Raw genomic sequence first — 20,965 nt, 5'->3', positions numbered from 1 at the left:
AAGGTAGGAAATAATAAAGATTAGAGCAAAAATAAATGATACAGAAACTAAAAAAAAAAAAAAAAAAAAAACAGAGCAGATCAATGAAACCAGGACCTGGTTCTCTGAAAAAAATTAATAAAATTTGGGGCGCCTGGGTGGCTCAGGCAGTTAAGCATTTGCCTTTGGCCGAGGTCATGATCCTGGAGTCCTGGGATCAAGCTCCATGTCAGGGTCCCTGTTCAGTGGGAAGTGAGCTTCTCCCTCTCCTATGCTCTTTCCCCGCCAACTCATGTTCACGCTCTCTGTGTCTCTTTCGTAAATAAATAAATAACATATTTTTAAAAATTAATAAAATTTATAACCTCTATCCAGACTTATCAAAAGGAAAAGAGAAAAGACTCAAACAAAGGAAATCACAAATGACATAGGAGAAATAACCAACACCACAGAAATACAAATAATTATAATAGAACATTATGAAAAGCTATATGCCAACAAATTGGACAACCTGGAAGAAATGGATAAATTCCTAGAAACATATAAACAACCACAACTGAAACAGAAGAAACCAAAAACTTGAACAGATAGATAACCAGCAAAACAACTGAATCAGTAATCCAAAAACATCCAACAAACAAAAGTCCAGGGCCAGATGGCTTCACAGGGTAATTTTACCAGACATTTAAAGAAGAGTTAATACCTATTCTTCTCAAACTATTCCAAAAAACAAAAAAAAAAAAAAAAGGAAAACTTCCAAATTCATTCTATGAGGCCAGCATTATCCCCATTTCAAAACCAGATAAGGACTCCACTAAAAAAAGAGGACTACAGGCCAAGAGATCTGATGAACATGAATGAAAAACTCTCAATAAAATACTAGCATGCTGAATCCAACAATACATTAAAAAAGTCATCCACCATGATCAAGTGGGATTTATTCCTGGGCTGCAAGGGCATTCAGTATTCACAAATCAATCAAGGTGATACACCACATTAATAAAAGAAAGGATAGGAACCATATGATCTTTTTAACAGATCCAGAAAAAGCACCTGACAAAGTACAACATCCATTCATGATAAAAACCCTCAACAGGGGCACCTGGGTGGCTCAGTAGGTTAAAGCCTCTGCCTTCGGCTCAGGTCGTGGTCCCAGTGTCCTGGGATCGAGCCCCACATCGGGCTCCTGTGCTCTGCAGGGAGCCTGCTTCCCCCTCTCTCTCTGTCTGCCTCTCTGCCTACTTGTGATCTCTGTCTGTCAAATAAATTAAAATCTTTAAATAAAAAACCCTCAACAAAGTAGGTTTAGAGGGAACATACCTCAACACAATAAAGGCCATGTATGAAAAATCCATAGCTAAATCATCCTCAATGGGGAAAAACTGAGAGCTTTCCCTCTATAGTGAAGAACAAGACAGGAATGTCCAGTCTCACCGCCGCTATTTAACATAGTACTGGAAGTCCTAGCCTCAGCAATCAGACCATAAAAGGAAATAAAAGGCATCCAAATTAGCAAGGAAGATGTCAAACTTTCACTATTTGCAGATGACATGATACTCCATATAAAAAACCCAAATGACTCCACCAGAAAATTGCTAGAACTGATAAACAATTTCTGTAAAGTCACAGGATATAAAACCAATGTACAGAAATCTGTTGTATTACTATGTACCAAAAATGAGGAAGCAGAAAGAGAAAGTATGAAAACAATCTCCCTTACAATTACACCAAACAATATCTAGGAAACAACCTAACCAAAGAGGTAAAAGACCTGTACACTGAAAACTATAAAATACTGATGGAAGAAATTGATGATAACAAAAAGAAATGGAAAGACATTCCATCCTCATGAACTGGAATGATGAATATTATTCAAATGTCTGTACTACCCAAATCGACCTACATACTTAATGCCATCCCTATCAAAATACCAACAGCATTTTTCACAGAGCTAGACCAAACAATCCTAAAACTATATGGAGCACAAAACACCCAGAATAATTAAAGCAACCTTGAAAAAGAAATGAAAAGCAGGAGGCATCACAATTCTTGACTTCAAGTTATATTACAAAGCTGTAGTCATCAAAATTGTACAGTCTGGCACAAAAATAAATACACAGATCAAGAGAACAACAACAACAAAAAAAACAGAAATGAACCTACACCTCTACGGTCAATTAAACTTCAACAAAGCAGGAAAGAATATCAAATGGAAAAAAGACCGTCTCTTCAACAAATGGTTGGGAAACCTGGACATACACATGCAAAAGAATGAAACTGGACCACTTTTTTACACCATACACGAAAATAAATTCAAGTGGATGAAAGACCTAAATGTGAGACAAGAAACCGTAACAATCCTAGAGGAGGACAGACACAGGCAGCAACCTCTCTGAATCAGCGACAGCAACTTCTTTTTAGTTATGTCTCCTGAGGCAAGGGAAATGAAAGCAAAAATAAACTATTGGGACTTCATCAAAATAAAAAGCTTCTGTAGAGTAAAGGAAACCTCTAACTGAACTAAAAAGCAATCTACAGAATGGGAGAAAATATTTGCAAATGACGTATCTTATAAAAGTCAACACCGGGGGCGCCTGGGTGGCTCAGTGGGGTAAGCCGCTGCCTTCGGCTCGGGTCATGATCTCAGGGTCCTGGGATCGAGTCCCGCATTGGGCTCTCTGCTCGGCAGGGAGCCTGCTTCCCTCTCTCTCTCTCTCTCTGCCTGCCTCTCTGTCTACTTGTGATCTCTCTCTGTCAAATAAACAAATAAAATCTTTAAAAGAAAAAAAAAAGTCAACACCCCAAAAATAAAATAAATAATACAATTAAAAAATGGGCAGAGGATATGGACAGACATTTCTCCAAAGAAGACATATAGACCGGCAACAGACACACGAAAAGATGCTCAACATCACTCATTATCACAGAAATGTAAATCAAAACTACAGTGAGATACCAACTCACACCAGTCAGAATAGCTAAAATCAACAACACAAGAAACAACGAGTGCTGGTAAGGATGTGGAGAAAGGGGAACCCTCATGCACTGTTGGTGGGAATGCAAACTTGTATAGCCACTCTGGAAAGCAGTATGGAAGTTCCTCAAAATGTTAAAACTAGAACTACCTTAGGATCCAGGAACTGCACTACTGGGTATTTACCCAAAGAATAGAAAATACTAATTTGAAGGGATATATGCACACTTATGTTTAACAGCATTACTTACCATACCCCAGATATTGAAATAGACCAAGTGTCCATCGATTGATGTATGGATAAAGAAGATGTGGTATACGCACAGACACACATACACACAGACACACACACACACACTGGAGTACTACTCAGCCATACAAAAGAATGAAAACTTGCCATTTATAATGATGTGGATAGAGCTACAGGGTATTATGCTAAGTTACAGAAAGAGAAATACTATATGATTTCACTAATACGTGGAATTTAAGAAAGAATACAAATGAGCAGAAGGGTAAAAAGAGGGGGAAACCAAGAAAGAGACTCTTAAATATAGAGAACAAACTGATGGTTACCAAGGGGGAGGTGGCTGGGGAGATGGGTTAAATAGGTGATAGGGACTAAGGAGTATTAATTGTGATGAGCACCAGGTGTTGTATAGAAGTGCTGAATCACTGTATTATATGCTTGAAACTAATATTACACTGTATGCTATGCTGACTGGAATTTAAATTAAAACTGAAAAAAAGTATCAGTATAATTATTTGCCTTATTAATAAGTAAAATACATTGATCCTAAATGAATCTTTTTATTTTTTATTTAAAGATTTATTATTTTGGGGGCACCTAGGTCGCTCAGTCATTAAGTGTCTGCCTTCGGCTCAGGTCAAAATCTCAGGATCCTGGAACCGAGCCCTGCATCAGTCTCCCTACTCGGCGGGAAGCCTGCTTCTCCCTCTCCCACTCGCCCTGCTTGTGTTCTCTCCCTTGCTGTGTCTCTTGTGTGTCCAATAAATACCCAACATGGGGGCTCAAACTCACAACCTCAAGTCCAATAGTCACAGCTCTACCCACGGAGCCAGCCAGACACTCCTAAATCTCTTTTTAAATGGTTATCACCCTGACTATCAATATTCTTTGTCTAGGAGGGCGGAGGCATATATGTGTGAATGTATGTATGAACATGAGCTGAAAATGAACCACTAATGTTTTTTGTTTGTTTATTTATTTATTTGTTTATTGATTGATTTTTTTTAAGTAGGCTCCATAGGGTGAAGTTCAATGTGGAGGGTGAAGTTCAATGCAGAGCTTGAACTCAAGGCCCTGAGATGAAGACCTAAGCTGAGATCAACTGTTGGACACTTAACCAACTGAACCACCCAGGTGCCCCTGCTAATGCTTTTTAAACAAAATCCCATTATATGTCTATTTTATTACTATTTACTTCTTTATCCTAAAATCTAACAGCTGAGAGAACCCTTTCCACTTCATGCAAAAGACAATTTAAAATAATTCTGTTGTTGCGGTACATTTCATTTTTTCCTTTCTGTGCAGTAGAACAGATCAAAACAATCTGAGGCTTAAAAGAAACCCCAAGGATGTTTCTGTTTGTTTGTTTTATTGAAGTATAATTAACACAGTGTTATATTAGTTTTAGATGTACAACATAGTGATTCCACAATTCTATACATTACTCAGGAGTCACCACAGTAAGTATAGTCATCATCTATCACCAGAGGACATTTTTACAATCTTACTGATTATAAATCAATCTATATTCTCTATGCTATATTTTTCACCTCCATGACTTATTACTGGAAGTTTGTACTTCTTAAACCCCTTTATTTCATCTATCCCCTTACCTACGACCCCTCTGGCAACCACCTGAAAAAAAAAAAAAGAAATATGTAGGGCTCTTAATGTGAGAAAAGCATTTTTGTTTTATCTGGTATCTTCCATGAATTACCACTAAATCAAAGCAACTTAATTATACTTTATTTTTTACTACATATAAATAATACCACCATTTTCCTTTTTACTTCTAATTTTCCATTATAATGTGATCTGCAAATCATAAAAAAATAAAGAGCAAATAATTAAGTACAAGAAGCAGGAATACTAAAGCAAATGTCTAAACTAGATTTCAAAATGTGAATCAAAGCTCTAAAAAAATTCATTAATATGCAAAAGTAGAAACCGCTCATACCTTATTTGCTAGGTTTATAGCACTGAGAGCCTTATCATAATATTCTCTGTCATCCCAATCCAAATAAGCAGTGGCTAATAACCGCAGAACTTTAGCCTATAATTAAAAATAGAAAAAAGCACTCAGGTGAGAGTTAAATTGCAGTGCCAACAGTTGACTAGCACTTACAGTGACAGGCATCTTCTCAAACTTGTCATTTTTATGAAATAGCATTTCCTTAGGTAACCACACAGTCTTGGGATATGTCTCATCATTATGCTGCCTATAACAAATATTGTCTAAGAATTTTATAATAGTTTAAATTTAATACAACTGTGTTAATATAATTATTTTTCCTAACAGTGTTTTAGCATTAAACTTCTTTATTATCCTCACTCTACAAATAAAGGAAAACAAACAGAACTATTTAATTTAATCATCTTACCACCTACTGTATAGGCAGCATTACATTAGGCCTCCAACAAGAAAAATAAATAGAAAGACATAATTCTTTTCTCAAAGACTTTACAGCCTAGTTGAGATTAACCAATTAGACTAAGAATATATATACCATCATTTTAGTAAGAACAGGTATGCTTTCCTATAGAGAAGGTTTCTCCCAAGTCAGCTAAGTTTTAAAATTAATATGTATTGCTGAATTAAATCTGTTTCTCCAGTTAAGTTTAAATTGGTAAGGAGAGTAACTCTAGGCAGCACTGATATATTTAACTACAGATTTGGATTTTGAAAGAAAGAGCTGTATTTCAATGAAAAATCTGCCTCTAAATATAATGACAGTAGGACCAGGCAAAGATAATCTTAACATATTAGAGCTCTGTAAATCTAGAGAAATGATACTTAGGGTGTCCTATATCAGAGTTTTTTTTAATTCAAAAACTAAGATGATCAAATAAGATGTATACAATATACTTAATATCATTACTATTATTATGCAACAACTCTCAACTTAGAAACTTCCTCAGGGGACTTTTATGCAGTAAATACGGCATCTCTGAGAAAAACTATTTTGTAATAGTAAAAGGGTCAAATAATCAGAAAGATGTAACAAAATGAATGAATCTCAAAACCATTATGTTAAGCAAAAGAAGCCACACACAAAACAGTAGATACTATATGATTCCATTTATAAAAAGTTCAAGAAAAACTAAAAATAATCTACAGCCACAGAAGTCAGAATAGTGGTTTTATCTTGCGGGTATAATGGCAATCAACCAGAAAGGGCCAAGGGAACTTTTGGGGATCATGGAAATTTCTGTATCTTGATCTACATGGTTGTTACAAGACTACCTAGATATATTAAAATTCATCAGGCTGTACACTTAAGATTTGTGTAATTTAGTGTATATAAATTATACCTCAATAAAGTACTGCTAGCATGAAAGAGAAACTATAAACTTCATAATCTTACCTCTCCATAGTTCACAATATGAATATTACATTTTAATCACACAGTTAACTCCTGTAGTCTTCCATCCTTACTTTCCCCTCTAGAAATCCCCTCAACTAGATTCCTTGCCTGGTATCCCCTTTTCCCTTTTTTTCCCTGTAGAGATCCCATCTACTTTTCAAGGCCTTCCTACCAGAAGAAACTTACTTCTACCTACCTACCTAGCCCACCTACCAACTTCTTTAGCCAACCTTGACATTCTCCTTTACTGTACCACACAGTTAATCAGTTCTTCTTCCCAAATTGTTTCACTTATACTAGTTTTTAAAATCTATTTTCAAAACTTTAAATGAAGTATACAATACATACAAAAAAGCTCAAAAATCTCAAGAGCACAGCTTTGAATTTTCACAAAGTGAACACCTGTAGGTTAACAACACAGGTATCAGAAATAGAGCATTAACAGCAAAAGGTTCATCTCAAGACTCTCTTCAGACACTATTCCAAACAAGTGTAACCAATTACTGGTCTTCCAACACCATGTATATTAGCTCTACCTGCTTTTGGCATTTATATTTATTAAAGTCATACAGTATGCACTAATTTATAAGTCATTTTGTTTACTCAACATTATATGTGAGAACATCCATATTGTTACAATTACTGTAGCTCTTTTATTATTCTCATTCCCATATAACATGCCATGATGTGACACTATAATGATGTTTTTATCATTTTTAATTGTGTTAAAATACACATAAAATTGATTCTTAGTCATTTTAAGTACATGGTTCAGTAGTATTAAGTATATTCACACTGTTATGCAACCATTACCATCACATATCTCCAGAACTCTTAATAATCTTCCAAATTTGAAACTCTGTGCCCATTAAACAATAGCTCTCCCAATGTTCTCCTTCCTCCAAACTCCTGCAACCACCAGTTTATCTTATGTCTCTATAAATGTGACTACTCAAGGTACCTCATTTAAGTGGAATCATACAGTATTTGTCTTTTTGTGAATGGATTATTTCACTTAGAATAATATCCTCAAGGTTCATCTATACTGTAGAATATGCCAGAATTTCCTTCTGTTTCAAGGCTCAATAATATTCCATTATATTCACTTGTATTAGTTTTATCCTTCAAACATAAGCTTTTTAAGGGTAGAAGTCCTGCTTTATACTTCTCTGTTATTCCCCATCTATCATATTGCTATATATATATAGGTATTCAGTTATATTTTGATAGAGATACGGTAAAGGTAAGAAGAAAAAAAGGCTATTCAAACAAAATTCCATTTTGCTATGACATACACTAAATTACTTTTACATCAGATTTATTTACCTAATCTAATCATACTTGATTAAATATTAAAATGAACTTCCATACCAAGCACACACTGTATATGGTTGTTAGGGAAAAAACTAAAAATTTTAACATGCAATAATAAAATCTAAAATTTACATAGCTAAACACTGTTCCAAAAATTTCCATATATTAACTCTTGGGTACAAGAATCTACCTGCATGGTAGATTATACTACTATATCAATTTTATAGAAACTAATGTACTGAGCTATTAATGATGTGTCCAAAGAATAATTTTACTCACAAAGTGGGAACAGACTATTATAGTTTAATAACAATAACATAAAATACATTTCTTCAACCTACTTCTACAATATTTAACATGATCCTTACCAGCATTTCTGGCCCAACAGAATTCTTATCCATCTTCCCAATATCATAGCTTTGGCTATCATTAAAAAAGGAAAAAGAATACATATTCATTTCAAATTATGTTTTTAAGATTACGTATCACTAAGAAGACATGGTATAATTATATTTTATTCCAACTTTTCTGATTTGCACTATAACAGATTATTAGCCAATTAATACATGAATATCAATTATATAAAGCAATTTTTTCAAATGGTAGAAAACTAAATTCTTCCAGATGTAGAGCCAACAAATTAACACTATGTTATTATTCTTTTCCATTTGGATATATACAGTATATAGTGCTTTATGCATACAAATATACTATATACTATATATATTTATTCTGCATTTAAAGCTAGTTTACATGTATATATGAGCTCTTACTCGATGAGCACATTTTAAAGTCTAAGAAATACGAATGTATTTTTAAAATAAAACAAATACAGGAGTTTTCACAGAAACAAACACTTTAGCAATATTTATTAAGCTTCACAACACCCTTGTGAGGCACTATTAGTTTCATTTTGCAGCTGAATGAACCAATTTAGCAGTTAAGTGATTTCTAATATTTCCTAGATTAGTACTGAAAATGAGAGTGAGGGGTTGGGAAGTAGATAAATTTAATTTTCAGTCTGTGCTTTAATTAGCAAGCCATATTATTCATGGGACATTCTGATAACCATAAACAGTATATTAACATGAGCCTCAGGGTTTCAAAACCTAAAACCTAAAAAGCAAAACAATGATTATTCACCATAAAATTGGTATTCCAAGAAAAGATGTCAATAAAATTTTGGCGAACAGAACTAAATTGATGACATTACTTTGAAATATTACTTTTAAAAAACTCTAAAAGACTCAGAATTACCAAATGAGTTTCCAGATCACTAACAAGGATATAACACCGGCCTAGTGATTCTAAGCCCTATCTCAGAGAGGTCTCCTTTGGTATATCAAACCTACTTCCAGTTTTTAAAATAACCAGTAAGGATGAAACTTCTGCAATGATGGTATAAGGAGCTCTTGGACACTCTCCCCAGTGAAACAACCATTTGCCTGGAAAAATCATTAAAACAAACAACCAGTTAAAGTCTTTGGAAATTTTCCCAAGGGCAGATGGCAAATGGAAAAACATTTATTAAAACAACAACAACAACAACAACAACCAAATCTCAGTGAGAACAGTGAGACGTAGCATTTGAGTCCCAATCTGCTCCTATCCACACCAGCTCCCTGTGATGAAAACTACCCCAGATGGGTGCTGTCAAGAAGCCAGTAATTTCCTTTTGATCCAGCTCCTAGACTCTTAGGCTATGGTTTCACCTAGCAGGCAGGCTGCCAGCCTCTCTTATCCTCCTCAGGCCTATGCTGTGGAATTGCTATTCTGGGGTCTTCCTTTCCCCACCCAGTTCTCACTCTTACGGTAAAAGCTCTACCTCGGGTGTGACAGGTCAAGAATACTGGGACCCTGATGATCTTCACCCAGATTGTCTCATTATGCAGAGGTTCCATGCTAGGAGGGCATGCTAAGAAGACCAGAGGCTTCCAATCTCCCCCAACAACCACTCTTACACCAAGAGAAGCAAGCCATGCTCTTGCTACCAACTCCAGTAGTGTGGCACAATGATTCTCCCCAGAGGGGAGAAATAGGCAGGAAAGAAAACAGAGCTCAGCGTCTCTGCCTGAAAGGACTGACTTATTTGGAATGGAGCAAGAAGTTCTTAAGGGCACTGTGAAAAACAAGGGAGATCTTGGTGGTGAGCAATTAAGAGGGGGTTGGTAACTCTGTGATAACAGTATCAACAAGTAAAATAGCAGACCAGCAAGAATTTTAACAGAACCAGGGAGAGGCAGCCAAGAAGAATAATCCGGGAGGTCACACTCACCCCTGGAGATACAGAAGGCTATGCATGTTTGCTAGGCTGCACCCACCCAGGAGGAATCAGAAAGAGATGCAGAGCAGACTAGAAAGCATTCCTCAAAGCACACACAGATACATCAGCAAAGAATCTGGAGACAAAGTGACTCAAAGGGCTTAAGCAGAACCTCTTACCAAACACTGAAAACGTAGCTACTCTGATCCAAGGTAATGGTAAGAAAGCCAAGCTTAAAAATCAAATCAGACTTCCAGTTTTCAGTTCTACACGTAAGGAATTTGGGAAGTCAATGCTTCATTCTAACAAGTAAAAAGCTGAAAAGACTAAAAAATCAACAACTGTCCTTGGATCCATAAGAGAGGAGAGGACAAAGGGCAAACTACTGCCCACCCTCCTTGGAGAGATGGACAGGCAAAATACAAGGAATTGTGGCTTACCACAGGGGGGACTCACCAGCGGAAGCTGCCAAGGGAACCAGTGCGGAGGCAGGAAATTACGAAGAGTAGTTGACAGGTTGCCGGAGGCTCATTGTGAATAAGTCTGAAAATTTAAAATTCTACGAAAACATAGTCTTAGAGGCATACCCACCATATTGTCAGATTTATCTCCAAAAGCTCAAGATTCCCACAGTAAATATCAGAGAAAAACCTCTTGGGCTTTGTCAGGAATTAATGATAAGGAACAAATCTGTTCTTAACAAGGCCTGCCTTCAAGGGAAACTAGTTAGACAGCCTACCTCCTGGGGTATTATCAGAGCCCAATTTACCTGGGGAAGAGAAATACTCAACCCTAGACTACTGTACCCATGGTATAGCACCTAAGTGTGGAGAAAAAACCTGAGAAACACTTGTGAAGTTCACAGTTCAAAGGCATACACTCACCAAAAGACTAAGAACTAAATGTAGGACTAAAGAACTTGTACCCACTCCCAACACCTAACCACTGTATTATTAAAGGCCTATTTACAGCAGTTCCTTTTACCCAGTATAACAGGTCAGGCTATCAAGAAAAAATTACAAGGAATATGAAAAGGCAAAAAAAAACACAATTTGAACAGACAGAGCAAGGACTGGAATCAGTCATGGTAAGGATATTAAAATTATCAGTTCAGGAATTGAAAATAAGACACACAGGCAATGTAAGCAGAGAGATGGAAATCCTAAGAAATAACCTAAAAGAAATGCTTGAAATAAAAAAGACTGTAAATAACATGAAGAATGTCTTTGATGGGCTTTTTAATAAACTGGACATGGTTGAGGAAACAATCTATGAGTAGAGGATATAGCAGCAGAATCCTGAAAAACAGGAAAGCAAAGAGAAGAAAGACTGAAAAAAAAAACAGAACAGAATATCCAAGGATTATGGGACACCTACCAAAGGTATAACGTGAGTATAATAGGAATACAAGAAGGAGAAAAAACAGAAACACAAGAAATATTTGAAACAATAATGACAGAATTCCCACAAATTAATGTCTGATACCAAACCACAAATCCAGGAATCTCAGAGAATACCAAGCAGTATGAATACCAAAAAAAAATTACAACTACACATACCAAATTACAGAAAAACAAAGATAAAGTCCTGAAACAAGCTAGAGGAAAAAAACACCTTATCTATAAAAGTACAAAAATAAGAGTTACACCCAACTTCTCAGAAGCCATGAATATTTAAAGTGTTGAGAGAAAAATACCACCAACCTAGAATTCTGAACCCTAAGAAAATATCATTCAAAAGTAAAGGAAAAATAAAGATTTTCTCAGATAAACAAAAACTGAGGGAATTTGTTGCTGGAAGACTGGCCTTGCAAGAAATGTTAACGGAAGTTCTTTATACAGAAGGGAAAGAATATAGGTCAGAAATTTGGCTCTACATACATTAAGGAGAAGCATCAAAGGAGGAATAAGTGAAAGTAAAATGACGACTTTTATTTTTCTTACTCTTAATTGATCTAACAAAAAATAATTTATCTGAAACAATAGCAACAATGCATTCAATTGTACAGGCTTATTAAAGTAAAACAAATAAATGACAGCAATGATACAAATACATAGGAGGAATTCTGAAGAATTCTGACAAAGTGTTCACACTACCCATAAAGTGGTACAGTGTTATCTGAAAGTGGACTTGGAATAACTGTAAATGTACACTGTAAACTCCAGGGCAGTCACTAAAACAGTAAAAAAAAAAAAAAAAAAAAAAAAAGTGGGATGCCTGGCTCGCTCAGTTTTTATTTTTAAGATTTATTTATTTTGGGGCACCTGGGTGGCTCAGTCGTTAAGCATCTGCCTTCTGCTCAAGTCATGATCCCAGGGTCCTGGGAATGAGCCCCCACAAGGGGGGGAGGGGGGGGGTGCCTGCTCCGCGGGGAGTCTGCTTCTTCTGCCACTCCCTCTGCTTGTGTTCCCTCTGTCAGATAAATAAATAAAATCTTCAGGAAAAAAAATTTATTTATTTTGAGAGAGAGCATGCTAGCAGGGGGAGGGGCAGAGGGAGAGGAAGAGACAGAACCTCCAGCAGACTCCCCACTGAGCAAGGAATCAACTCAGGGCTCGATGTCACAATCCTGAGATCAAGACGTGAGCTGAAATCAAGAGTCCAATGCTTAACTGACTAACCCACCCAAGCACCCCCATGCAACTCTTGATTTAAGGGCTCTGAGTTTCAGCCCCATATTGGGTGTAGAGATTACTTTAAAATAAAATCTTTTTAAAAAGTATTATAGGGGTGCCTGGGGTGGCTCAGTCCATTAAGTGTCCAACTCTTGATCTTGGCAACTCTTGATCATGATCTCAAGGTCTTGAGAGCAAGCCCAGCCTTGGGCTCCATGCTATGCATGAAGTCTACCGGAGATCTTCTTTCTCCTTCTCCCTCTGCCCCACCTCTCCCCACTCCTCTCTCTCTAAAAGTAAATAAATAAAATCTATTTTAAAGAGAGGTATAACCTCTATGCTAAGAAAGGAAAGGAAAATGGAATCATAAAATACTCAACTAAAACCACAAAAAGTCCTCTCCCTCTCTGACAAATAAAATCTTTTAAAAAAAGTAAATAAAGCGATAAAAGTCAGAAAAGGAATGGAAGATAGCAGGAAAAAAAAACAAGGGCAACAAACAGAAAACAGTAATGAATATGGTAGATATTAATCCAACTATATCATCATCACCTTGAATTTCAATTGGTAAATACACCAATTAAAAGACAGAGACTGTCTTGCAACAACATGGATAGAACTAGAGGATATTATGCTAAACAAAATAAGTCAATCAAGAAGGACAATTATATGACCTCACTCATATGTGGAATTTAAGAAACAAAACAGGAAAAAACAGGAAAGGGAAGGGAGGGGAAAATAAAAAGAGGAAATCAGAGAGGGAGACAAACTGTAAGACTCTTAATCGTAAGAAACATACTGAGGGTTGCTGGAGGGAGGAGTAGGGGGATGGGGTAACTGGGTGATGGACATTAAGGAGGGCACATGATGTAATGAGCACTGGGTATTATATAAGACTGATGGATTACTGAACTCTACCTCTGAAACTAATAATATGCTGTATGTTAACTAACTGAATTTAAATATGGGTGCCTGGGTAGCTCAGTCAGTTAAGTCATCTGCCTTCATCTCAGGTCATGATCCCAGTGACCCGAGATGGACCCCCACGGTGGACTCCTTGCTCAGTGGGGAGCCTGCTTCTTCCTCTCCCTCTGTACTCCCCCTACTACTGCTCTCTGGCTCTATCTCTCTGTCAAATAAATAAATAAAATCTCTTTATACACATACACCCCAACTGTATGTTTTCCGTAAGAAATCCACTTTAAATATAAAGATACACAGAGATTAAAGGTAAATAGATGAAGAAAAATATACCATGCTAATGCTATCCAAAGAAAGCAGGAGTAGGTATATTAATTTCAGACAGCAGCATTCAGAGTAAAGAAAAATATTAGGGATAAAGAAGAACATAACATAATGATAAAAGGGTCAAATCTCCAGGAAGACATAACAATTCCTATGAGGCAAAAACTGATAGAACAGCAAGGAAAAATAGATGACTCTACTATCACTGTTGGATATTTCAACACTCCCTCCCTCTCAGAAACAGAGAAGGCAAAAAAAAAAAATCAGTAAGAACAAAGCTGAACTCAACAACTGGATATAAAAGACATCTATAGACTACTACATCCAACAACAGCAGAATACACATTCTTCTCAAACTCATATGGAATATTCACCAAGCTAAACCACATTCCAGGCCATAAAACACACTTTAACAAATTTAGAAGTACAGAAATCACAGAATGTCTGCTCTCAGACCACAGTAGAATTAAATAGAAGTAAATAATGGAAAGATAACTGAAAAATCCCAAAATATGTGGAGATCAAACAATACTCCTCTATAAATAACACATAGATCAAAGGAGAAATCTCAAAATAAGTTCAAAAATATCTTGAACTAAATGAAAATGAACACACAACTTATCAAAATGTGTGAGATGCAGCAAAAGTAGTGCTTAGACAAAAATTTGTCATTGAAATATATCAGAAAAGAAAAAAATCTAAAATCAATAATCTAAGTTTCCACCTTAAGTAACTAGAGACAAGCAAATTAAATCCAAGAAAGCAGAATGAGAAAAATTAGAGCAGAAATCATAAAATTAAAACAAGAAATCAAAAGAGATCAACAGAGAAAAATCAAGGGACGCCTGGGAGGCTCAGTTTGTTAAGCTGTGGACTCTTTATTTCAGCTTAGGTCATGATCTCAGGATCCTGAGATCGGCCTGAGTTGGGCTCTGTGCTCAGCATCCTGGGATGGGCCTGAATTGGGCTCTATGCTCAGCAGGGAGTCTGCTTCTCTCCCCCTCCCTGTGCCCTTTCCTCCACTCCCATGATCATGAATGCATGCTCCCTCAAAGAAGTAAATCTTAAAAAAAAAAAAAAAAAAAAAAAAACAGAAAATCAATTAAACCAACCACTAGTATTTGAAATAATCAATAAAACTGATAAGCCTCTAGCCAGGCTAAGAAAAAAAGAAAGGACACAAACGATTAATTTCAGAAATAAAAGAAGGGACATCACAAGAGATACCATGAAAATTTAAAGAGTAATAAAGAAATACTATAAATAACTCTATGCCCACAAATTTGATAACATAGAATAAATGGACCAATTACTTGAAAAATACAAACAGCCAAAACTAACACACACAAAAAACTAATCTAGGGCACCTGGGTGGCTCAGTCTTTAAGCATCTGCCTTCAGCTCAGGTCATGACCCCAGGGTCCTGGGATTGAACTCCACATCAGGCTCCCTGCTCAGCAGGAAGCCTGCTTCTCCCTCTTCCACTCCCACTCCCCCTGCTTGTGTTCCCTCTCTCACTATGTCTCTCTCTGTCAAATAAATAAATAAAATCTTCAAAAAAAATGGAACACAGTGCAAAACTATAAAACTTCTAGAAGATAACACAGGATAAAACCTAGATGATCGGGGCACCTGGGTGGCTAAGTGGGTTAAAGCCTCTACCTTCGGCTCAGGTCATGATCTCAGGGTCCTGGGATCGAGCCCTGCATCAGGCTCTCTGCTCAGCGGAGAGCCTGCTTCCTCCCTCTCTCTCTGCCTGCCTCTCTGCCCACTTGTGATCTCTGTCTGTCAAATAAATAAATAAAATCTTAAAAAAAAACCAACCTAGATGATCTTGGGTACTGTGATGCCTTTTTATTCATTTATTTTATTTTTTATTTATTTAAGTAGGCTCCATGCCTGATGTGGGCTTCAACTCACCACCCTAAAATCAAGAGTCACATGCTCTACCAAGTGATCCACCCAGGTGCCCCTGTGATGCCTTTTTAGATACAACACCATGGAAACAATCCATGAAATAAATAACTGATAAGCTAGATTTCATTAAAAGTTAAAACTTCTAGGATACCTGGCTGGCTCAGTTGGTAGAGCATGCAACTCTTGATCTCAGAGTTGTAAGTTTGAGCCCCATGTTGGGTGCAGAAATAACTTAAAAATAGAATCTTTAATAAATAAAAATAAAATTAAGAACTTCTGCTTTGTGAAAGACAATATTAAGAGACATAGAAGACAAATCACAGATTCAGAGAAAACATTTGCAAAAGACACATCTGATAAAGGACTGATATCCAAAATACACAAACAAAATCTCTTAAAACTCAACAGTAAAAAAAACAAACAACCCAATTAAAACATGGTCCAAAGTTTTTAACAAATACCTCACCAAAGGAAGATGTACAGATGGCAAATAAGCCTATGAAAAAATGTTCACATATGTCATGAGAGAAATGCAAATTAAAACAAAAATTAAATACCAATACATACCCATCAGAATGGCCCAAGTCTAATACACTAAGTCTAAAACAGTGGTGAGAATATGGAGTAATAGAGCTCTCATACATTGCTGGTGAGAATACAAAATTGTACAGCTACCTTGCAAGACAGTTTGGTTGTTCCTTATAAAACTAAATATACTCTTACCATATGATCCAGCAATCACACTCCTTGGTATTTATCAAAAGGAATGGAAAACTTACATCCACACAAAAATCTGCACATGGATGTTTATAGCAGCTTTATTCATAATTGACAAAACTTGGAAGCAATCAAGATGTCCTTCAGTAGGGAAACGGACAAATAAACTATGGTACATCCAGAATATTATTCAGCACTAAAAGTAAATGAGCTATCGGGTGCCTGGGTGGCTCAGTCAGTTGAGCGTCTACCTTTGGTTCAGGTCATGATCTCAGGGTCCTGGGATCGAGTCCCACATCGGGCTCCCTGCTCAACAGGAGCCTGCTTCTCCCTCTGCTCCTCCCCCACTCCCACTGGCTCATGGTCTCTCTCTCTTGCAAAAATAAATAAAATCTTTTTAAAATAAATAAATAAATGAGCTATAGAGAAAAGAAAATACAAGGAGGACACTTAAATCATTATTACCAAAGGAAAAAAGCCAATCTGAAAGGTTACATACTGTATGATTCCAACTATGTGACAGTCCAGAAAAGGCAAAACTACGGAGACCGAAAAGATCAGTGGTTCATAGAGTTTGGGAAAAGAGAAAGGAGGAAGCAGAACACAGAGTATTTTTAGGCCAGTGAAACTATTCTATCTGACATTAAAGTGCTATAATGGTAGATATATGTCATTATACATTTGTCTAAATGTGTAGAATATACAACAGCAAGAGCGAATCCTGAGGTAAACTACAGAGTTGGGGGATTACGATGTGTCAATGTAAGTTCATCCTTAGTAAAAAATGTACCATTCTAGTGAGTAATGTTAATTAGTGGGGAAGCTATGAAAGTGCAGAATCAGGGGGTATGTGGAAAATTTCTGTACCTTCCTCTCAATTGTGTTGTAAACTGAAAACTGCTCTAAAAAACATGTCTGTTTTAAAAAACCAAACGCACTCTTATTTGGGTGGTCTGAGAGACTGTGCATATGCCCAAGGCTGCCCTCTCAGGCACTATCAGAGAGAGAACCTATTAGCTACTGGCCCCTGGCTGAACACAGGGTTAAAATAATAAATTCACCAAACTGTAAAAACAGCCTCTAAGACAAATACCCATCCAACAGGAAAGGGTGAATATCTAACTAGCTAAGTGACCTTAAACACGACCCTTGACCAACAAGTGGCTTATGTGGATGCGAGGTGAAGCCTAGAAAGCCATAAAAAGACAAAAACAAGGGGGAAAACCCTGAGCAGAAACATTGGAGGTCACACACTGTGAGAAAAATAAACTTCACAGAATTAGTCCAGTCAAATAACCAAATAAATACATGACCAAACTAAAAGAACAGTTAAGTTCCATAAAGGTGGGAAACTGGTATCTAGACCTGCTGCAAGATATTATCCAAAATGTCTAGTTGTCAACAAAATATTGTAACACATGCAATAAGAAAGTAAAGTGTGACTTACAAAGAATAAAAGGAAGGCAACAGAAACTGCCTCTGAGAGGTCCCAGTTGTTGCAGTTGGTAGAAAAATACTTCAAAAGCAGCTATCAAATATGTTTAAATAACTAAAGGAAACGATATTTAAAGAAGTAAAGGAAGGTCTGATAACAACGATGCAAATAGAGCATAAGAGTATAAGAATTAAATCACAGAAGTTATAAAAAAGAACCAAGTGAAAATTCTGAAGTTGAAAAGTACAATCACTGAGGTGACAAATTCACTAGAGAGGCTCAATAGTAGATCTGAACAGGCAAAATAAGAATATATAAACTTGGAGATAGATTGATAGCAATTTACAAATCTGAGAAACAGGGGGGAAAAAAGAGTGGAAAAAAGAACAGAACTTCAAAGACGTGTCGGACATCATTCAGCACAACAACATATGCATGAGAGTACCAGAAGGAGAGAAGCAAGAGAAAGAAATAGAAAATATATTCAAAGAAATAATGGTTGAAAACTTCCCAAATTTGAGGGAAAACAATAATCTACACATCCAAGAAGCTTAATGGGCTCCAAGTAAGATCACATGCACACACAAATCCATACCCAGACACATATGCTCCAATTACTGCAAGTCAAAGATAAACAGAAAATCTTGAAAGCAGTTAAAGAAAAAGAATTCATCATTTCAAAGGAAACAAGATTAACAGCTAACTCTTCATCACATGATAATGGGTGCCAGAAAGCAGGGATGACGTATTTAAAGTGCTTAAAGAGAAAAAAACTTGTCAACTAAGAATCCTGTATCTAGAGAAACTTATTTTTCAAAAGAAGACTAAATACATTCCCAGATAAACAAAAACTGAGAAGATTTCTTGCTGATCTGCCTTACAAGAAATACAAAAGAACATCCTTCAGGCTGAAAGCAAATGACACTAGACATTAATGTGAATTCATATGGAAAAAGTGTTACTAATTATTTAGATAATTATAAAAGACAATATGATTATATATTTCTTCTCATTTCCTTCCTTATTTAAAAAGCAACTATATAAATATCTATAAAATTTAATTGTTGGGACATTGTATAGTAATATATTTTTACTATGATAACACAAAGAAGTAGGTGGAAATAGTTATAGAGTAAGGAAATAACATCAAATGGTAACTTAAATCTACAGAATAAATGAACTATGCTCTCCTTTTTTCTCTAGCCTTCTTTAAAATATATAAGATTATATAAAGCAGTAATTATAACCATGTATTATTGAGTTTTTAAACATATGTAGACATAACATATAATTATAATAGCAAAAAAAGAGAAAGGGAAGAGTTATATAGAAGTAAAACTTCTCTCAGTAGAAAGTTAATATAAATATGAAGTAACTTCTAATAAATGAAGATGTAGTTTTTTAAAGATTTTTATTTATTTATTTGACAGAGATCACAGGTAGGCAGAGAGAGAAGAGGAAGCAGGCTCCCTGCTGAGCAGAGCCCCGAAGATGTATACTGTTAAGATCTAGAACAACCATAAGGAAAATAACACAAAGAATATGTAATTTTAAAAACTGTTAAACAGGGGTGCCTGGGTGGCTCAGTGGGTTAAGCCTCTGCCTTCGGCTCAGGTCATGATGCCAGGGTCCTGGGATGGAGCCCCACATCGGGCTCCCTGCTCAGCAGGAGGCCTGATTCTCCCTCTCTCCCTCCCCCTGCTTGTATTCCCTCTCTCGATGTCCCTCTCTCTGTCAAATAAATAAAATATTTTAAAAAATAGTTAAAATGGTAGTAAACTTTATGTTCTGTATATTTTACCACAATAAAATAAATTATTGGTTAAAAAAAAATGAAGTTCTCATACATGTTGCAACATGGATGATCCTTGAAAATACTCTCCTGAATGAAATAAGCCAGACACAAAAGGACAAATATTATATGATTCCACTTACATGAATTATCTAATCTAATACCTGTTCATACAGGTATTAAAGAGATTAGAGATTATCAGGGACTGGGGAAGGGGGAAGGAGAAATAGGGAGTTAGCATTCAAAAGTTACAGAATTTTGGAAGGAAGGAAGGATGAGGAGGCTGGGTGATGGACAATGGGGAGTGTATGTGTTACGGTGAGAAAAAAATTAAAAATTAATTTTATGAAAAAGTTACAGAGGGGTGCCTGGATATCTCAGTCGGTTAAGCGCCTGCCTTCAGCTCAGGTCACCACCTCAGGGTCCTGGGATCAAGCCCTGCATTGGGCTCTCTGCTCAGCAGGGACCCTGCTTCCCCCTCTCTCTGGCTTCCTCTCTGCCTACTTGTGATCTCTCTGTGTCAAATAAATAAATAAAATCTTTAAAAAGTAAAAAGAGAAAGTTACAGAATTTCTATTTGAGATGATGAAAAACATTTTTGAAAATGATCGTAATGATGGTTGAACACTGGGAATGTAATTAATCTCCCTGAATCAAACATTTAGAATAATTAAAAAAGCAAATTTTATGTTGTATATATTCATCACCACAAGAAAAAATACATTTATTAATTTTCAAAAGATATTCACTTAGATAAAAGAAAGAAGTAAAGGAGGAAAAGAGAGAATAGGTAGTCATGAGACATGACATGACAAAAAGCAAAATGTCAGATATAAATCCAACAGTATCAACATTAAAAGGCTGAATGGATTTAACAATAAAATCAAACATCAGAGATTTTCAGACTGGATTATTTAAAAAGATCCAGCTAGATGCTGTTGACATGAAACACACTTTATTTTATTTTAATATTTACTTATTTGAGAAAGAAAGCTCACATGCGGGGGTGGAGGGCAGAGCGGGAGGGAGAGAGAAATTATGCAGACTGTGCACGGAGCATGGAGCCCGAGGCAGGGCGCAATCTCACAACCCTGAAATCATG

The 20,965-nt window shown here is 36.3% G+C and overlaps 1 protein-coding gene across 3 annotated transcripts in view; it reads right to left on the bottom strand.

Annotated features, from left to right (window-relative positions):
* LOC125092250 (cationic amino acid transporter 3) overlaps positions 1-20,965 on the bottom strand; it is a 311,497-nt gene that overhangs the window by 197,290 nt on the left and 93,242 nt on the right. For all 3 annotated transcript variants that reach the window (XM_047716623.1, XM_047716624.1, XM_047716625.1), the window contains exons 10-11: positions 8,248-8,302; positions 5,158-5,253 (exon numbers count right to left, since the gene is read on the bottom strand). In XM_047716623.1, coding sequence (XP_047572579.1) covers positions 5,158-5,253; positions 8,248-8,302 — 151 coding nt within the window. The remainder of the gene's footprint in view (positions 1-5,157; positions 5,254-8,247; positions 8,303-20,965) is intronic.

Source organism: Lutra lutra, chromosome X (genome assembly GCF_902655055.1).
Source record: "Lutra lutra chromosome X, mLutLut1.2, whole genome shotgun sequence".
NCBI lineage: Eukaryota > Metazoa > Chordata > Mammalia > Carnivora > Mustelidae > Lutra > Lutra lutra.
Note: the sequence above shows the minus strand (reverse complement) of the source record. Positions and strands in the feature narration are given on the sequence as shown.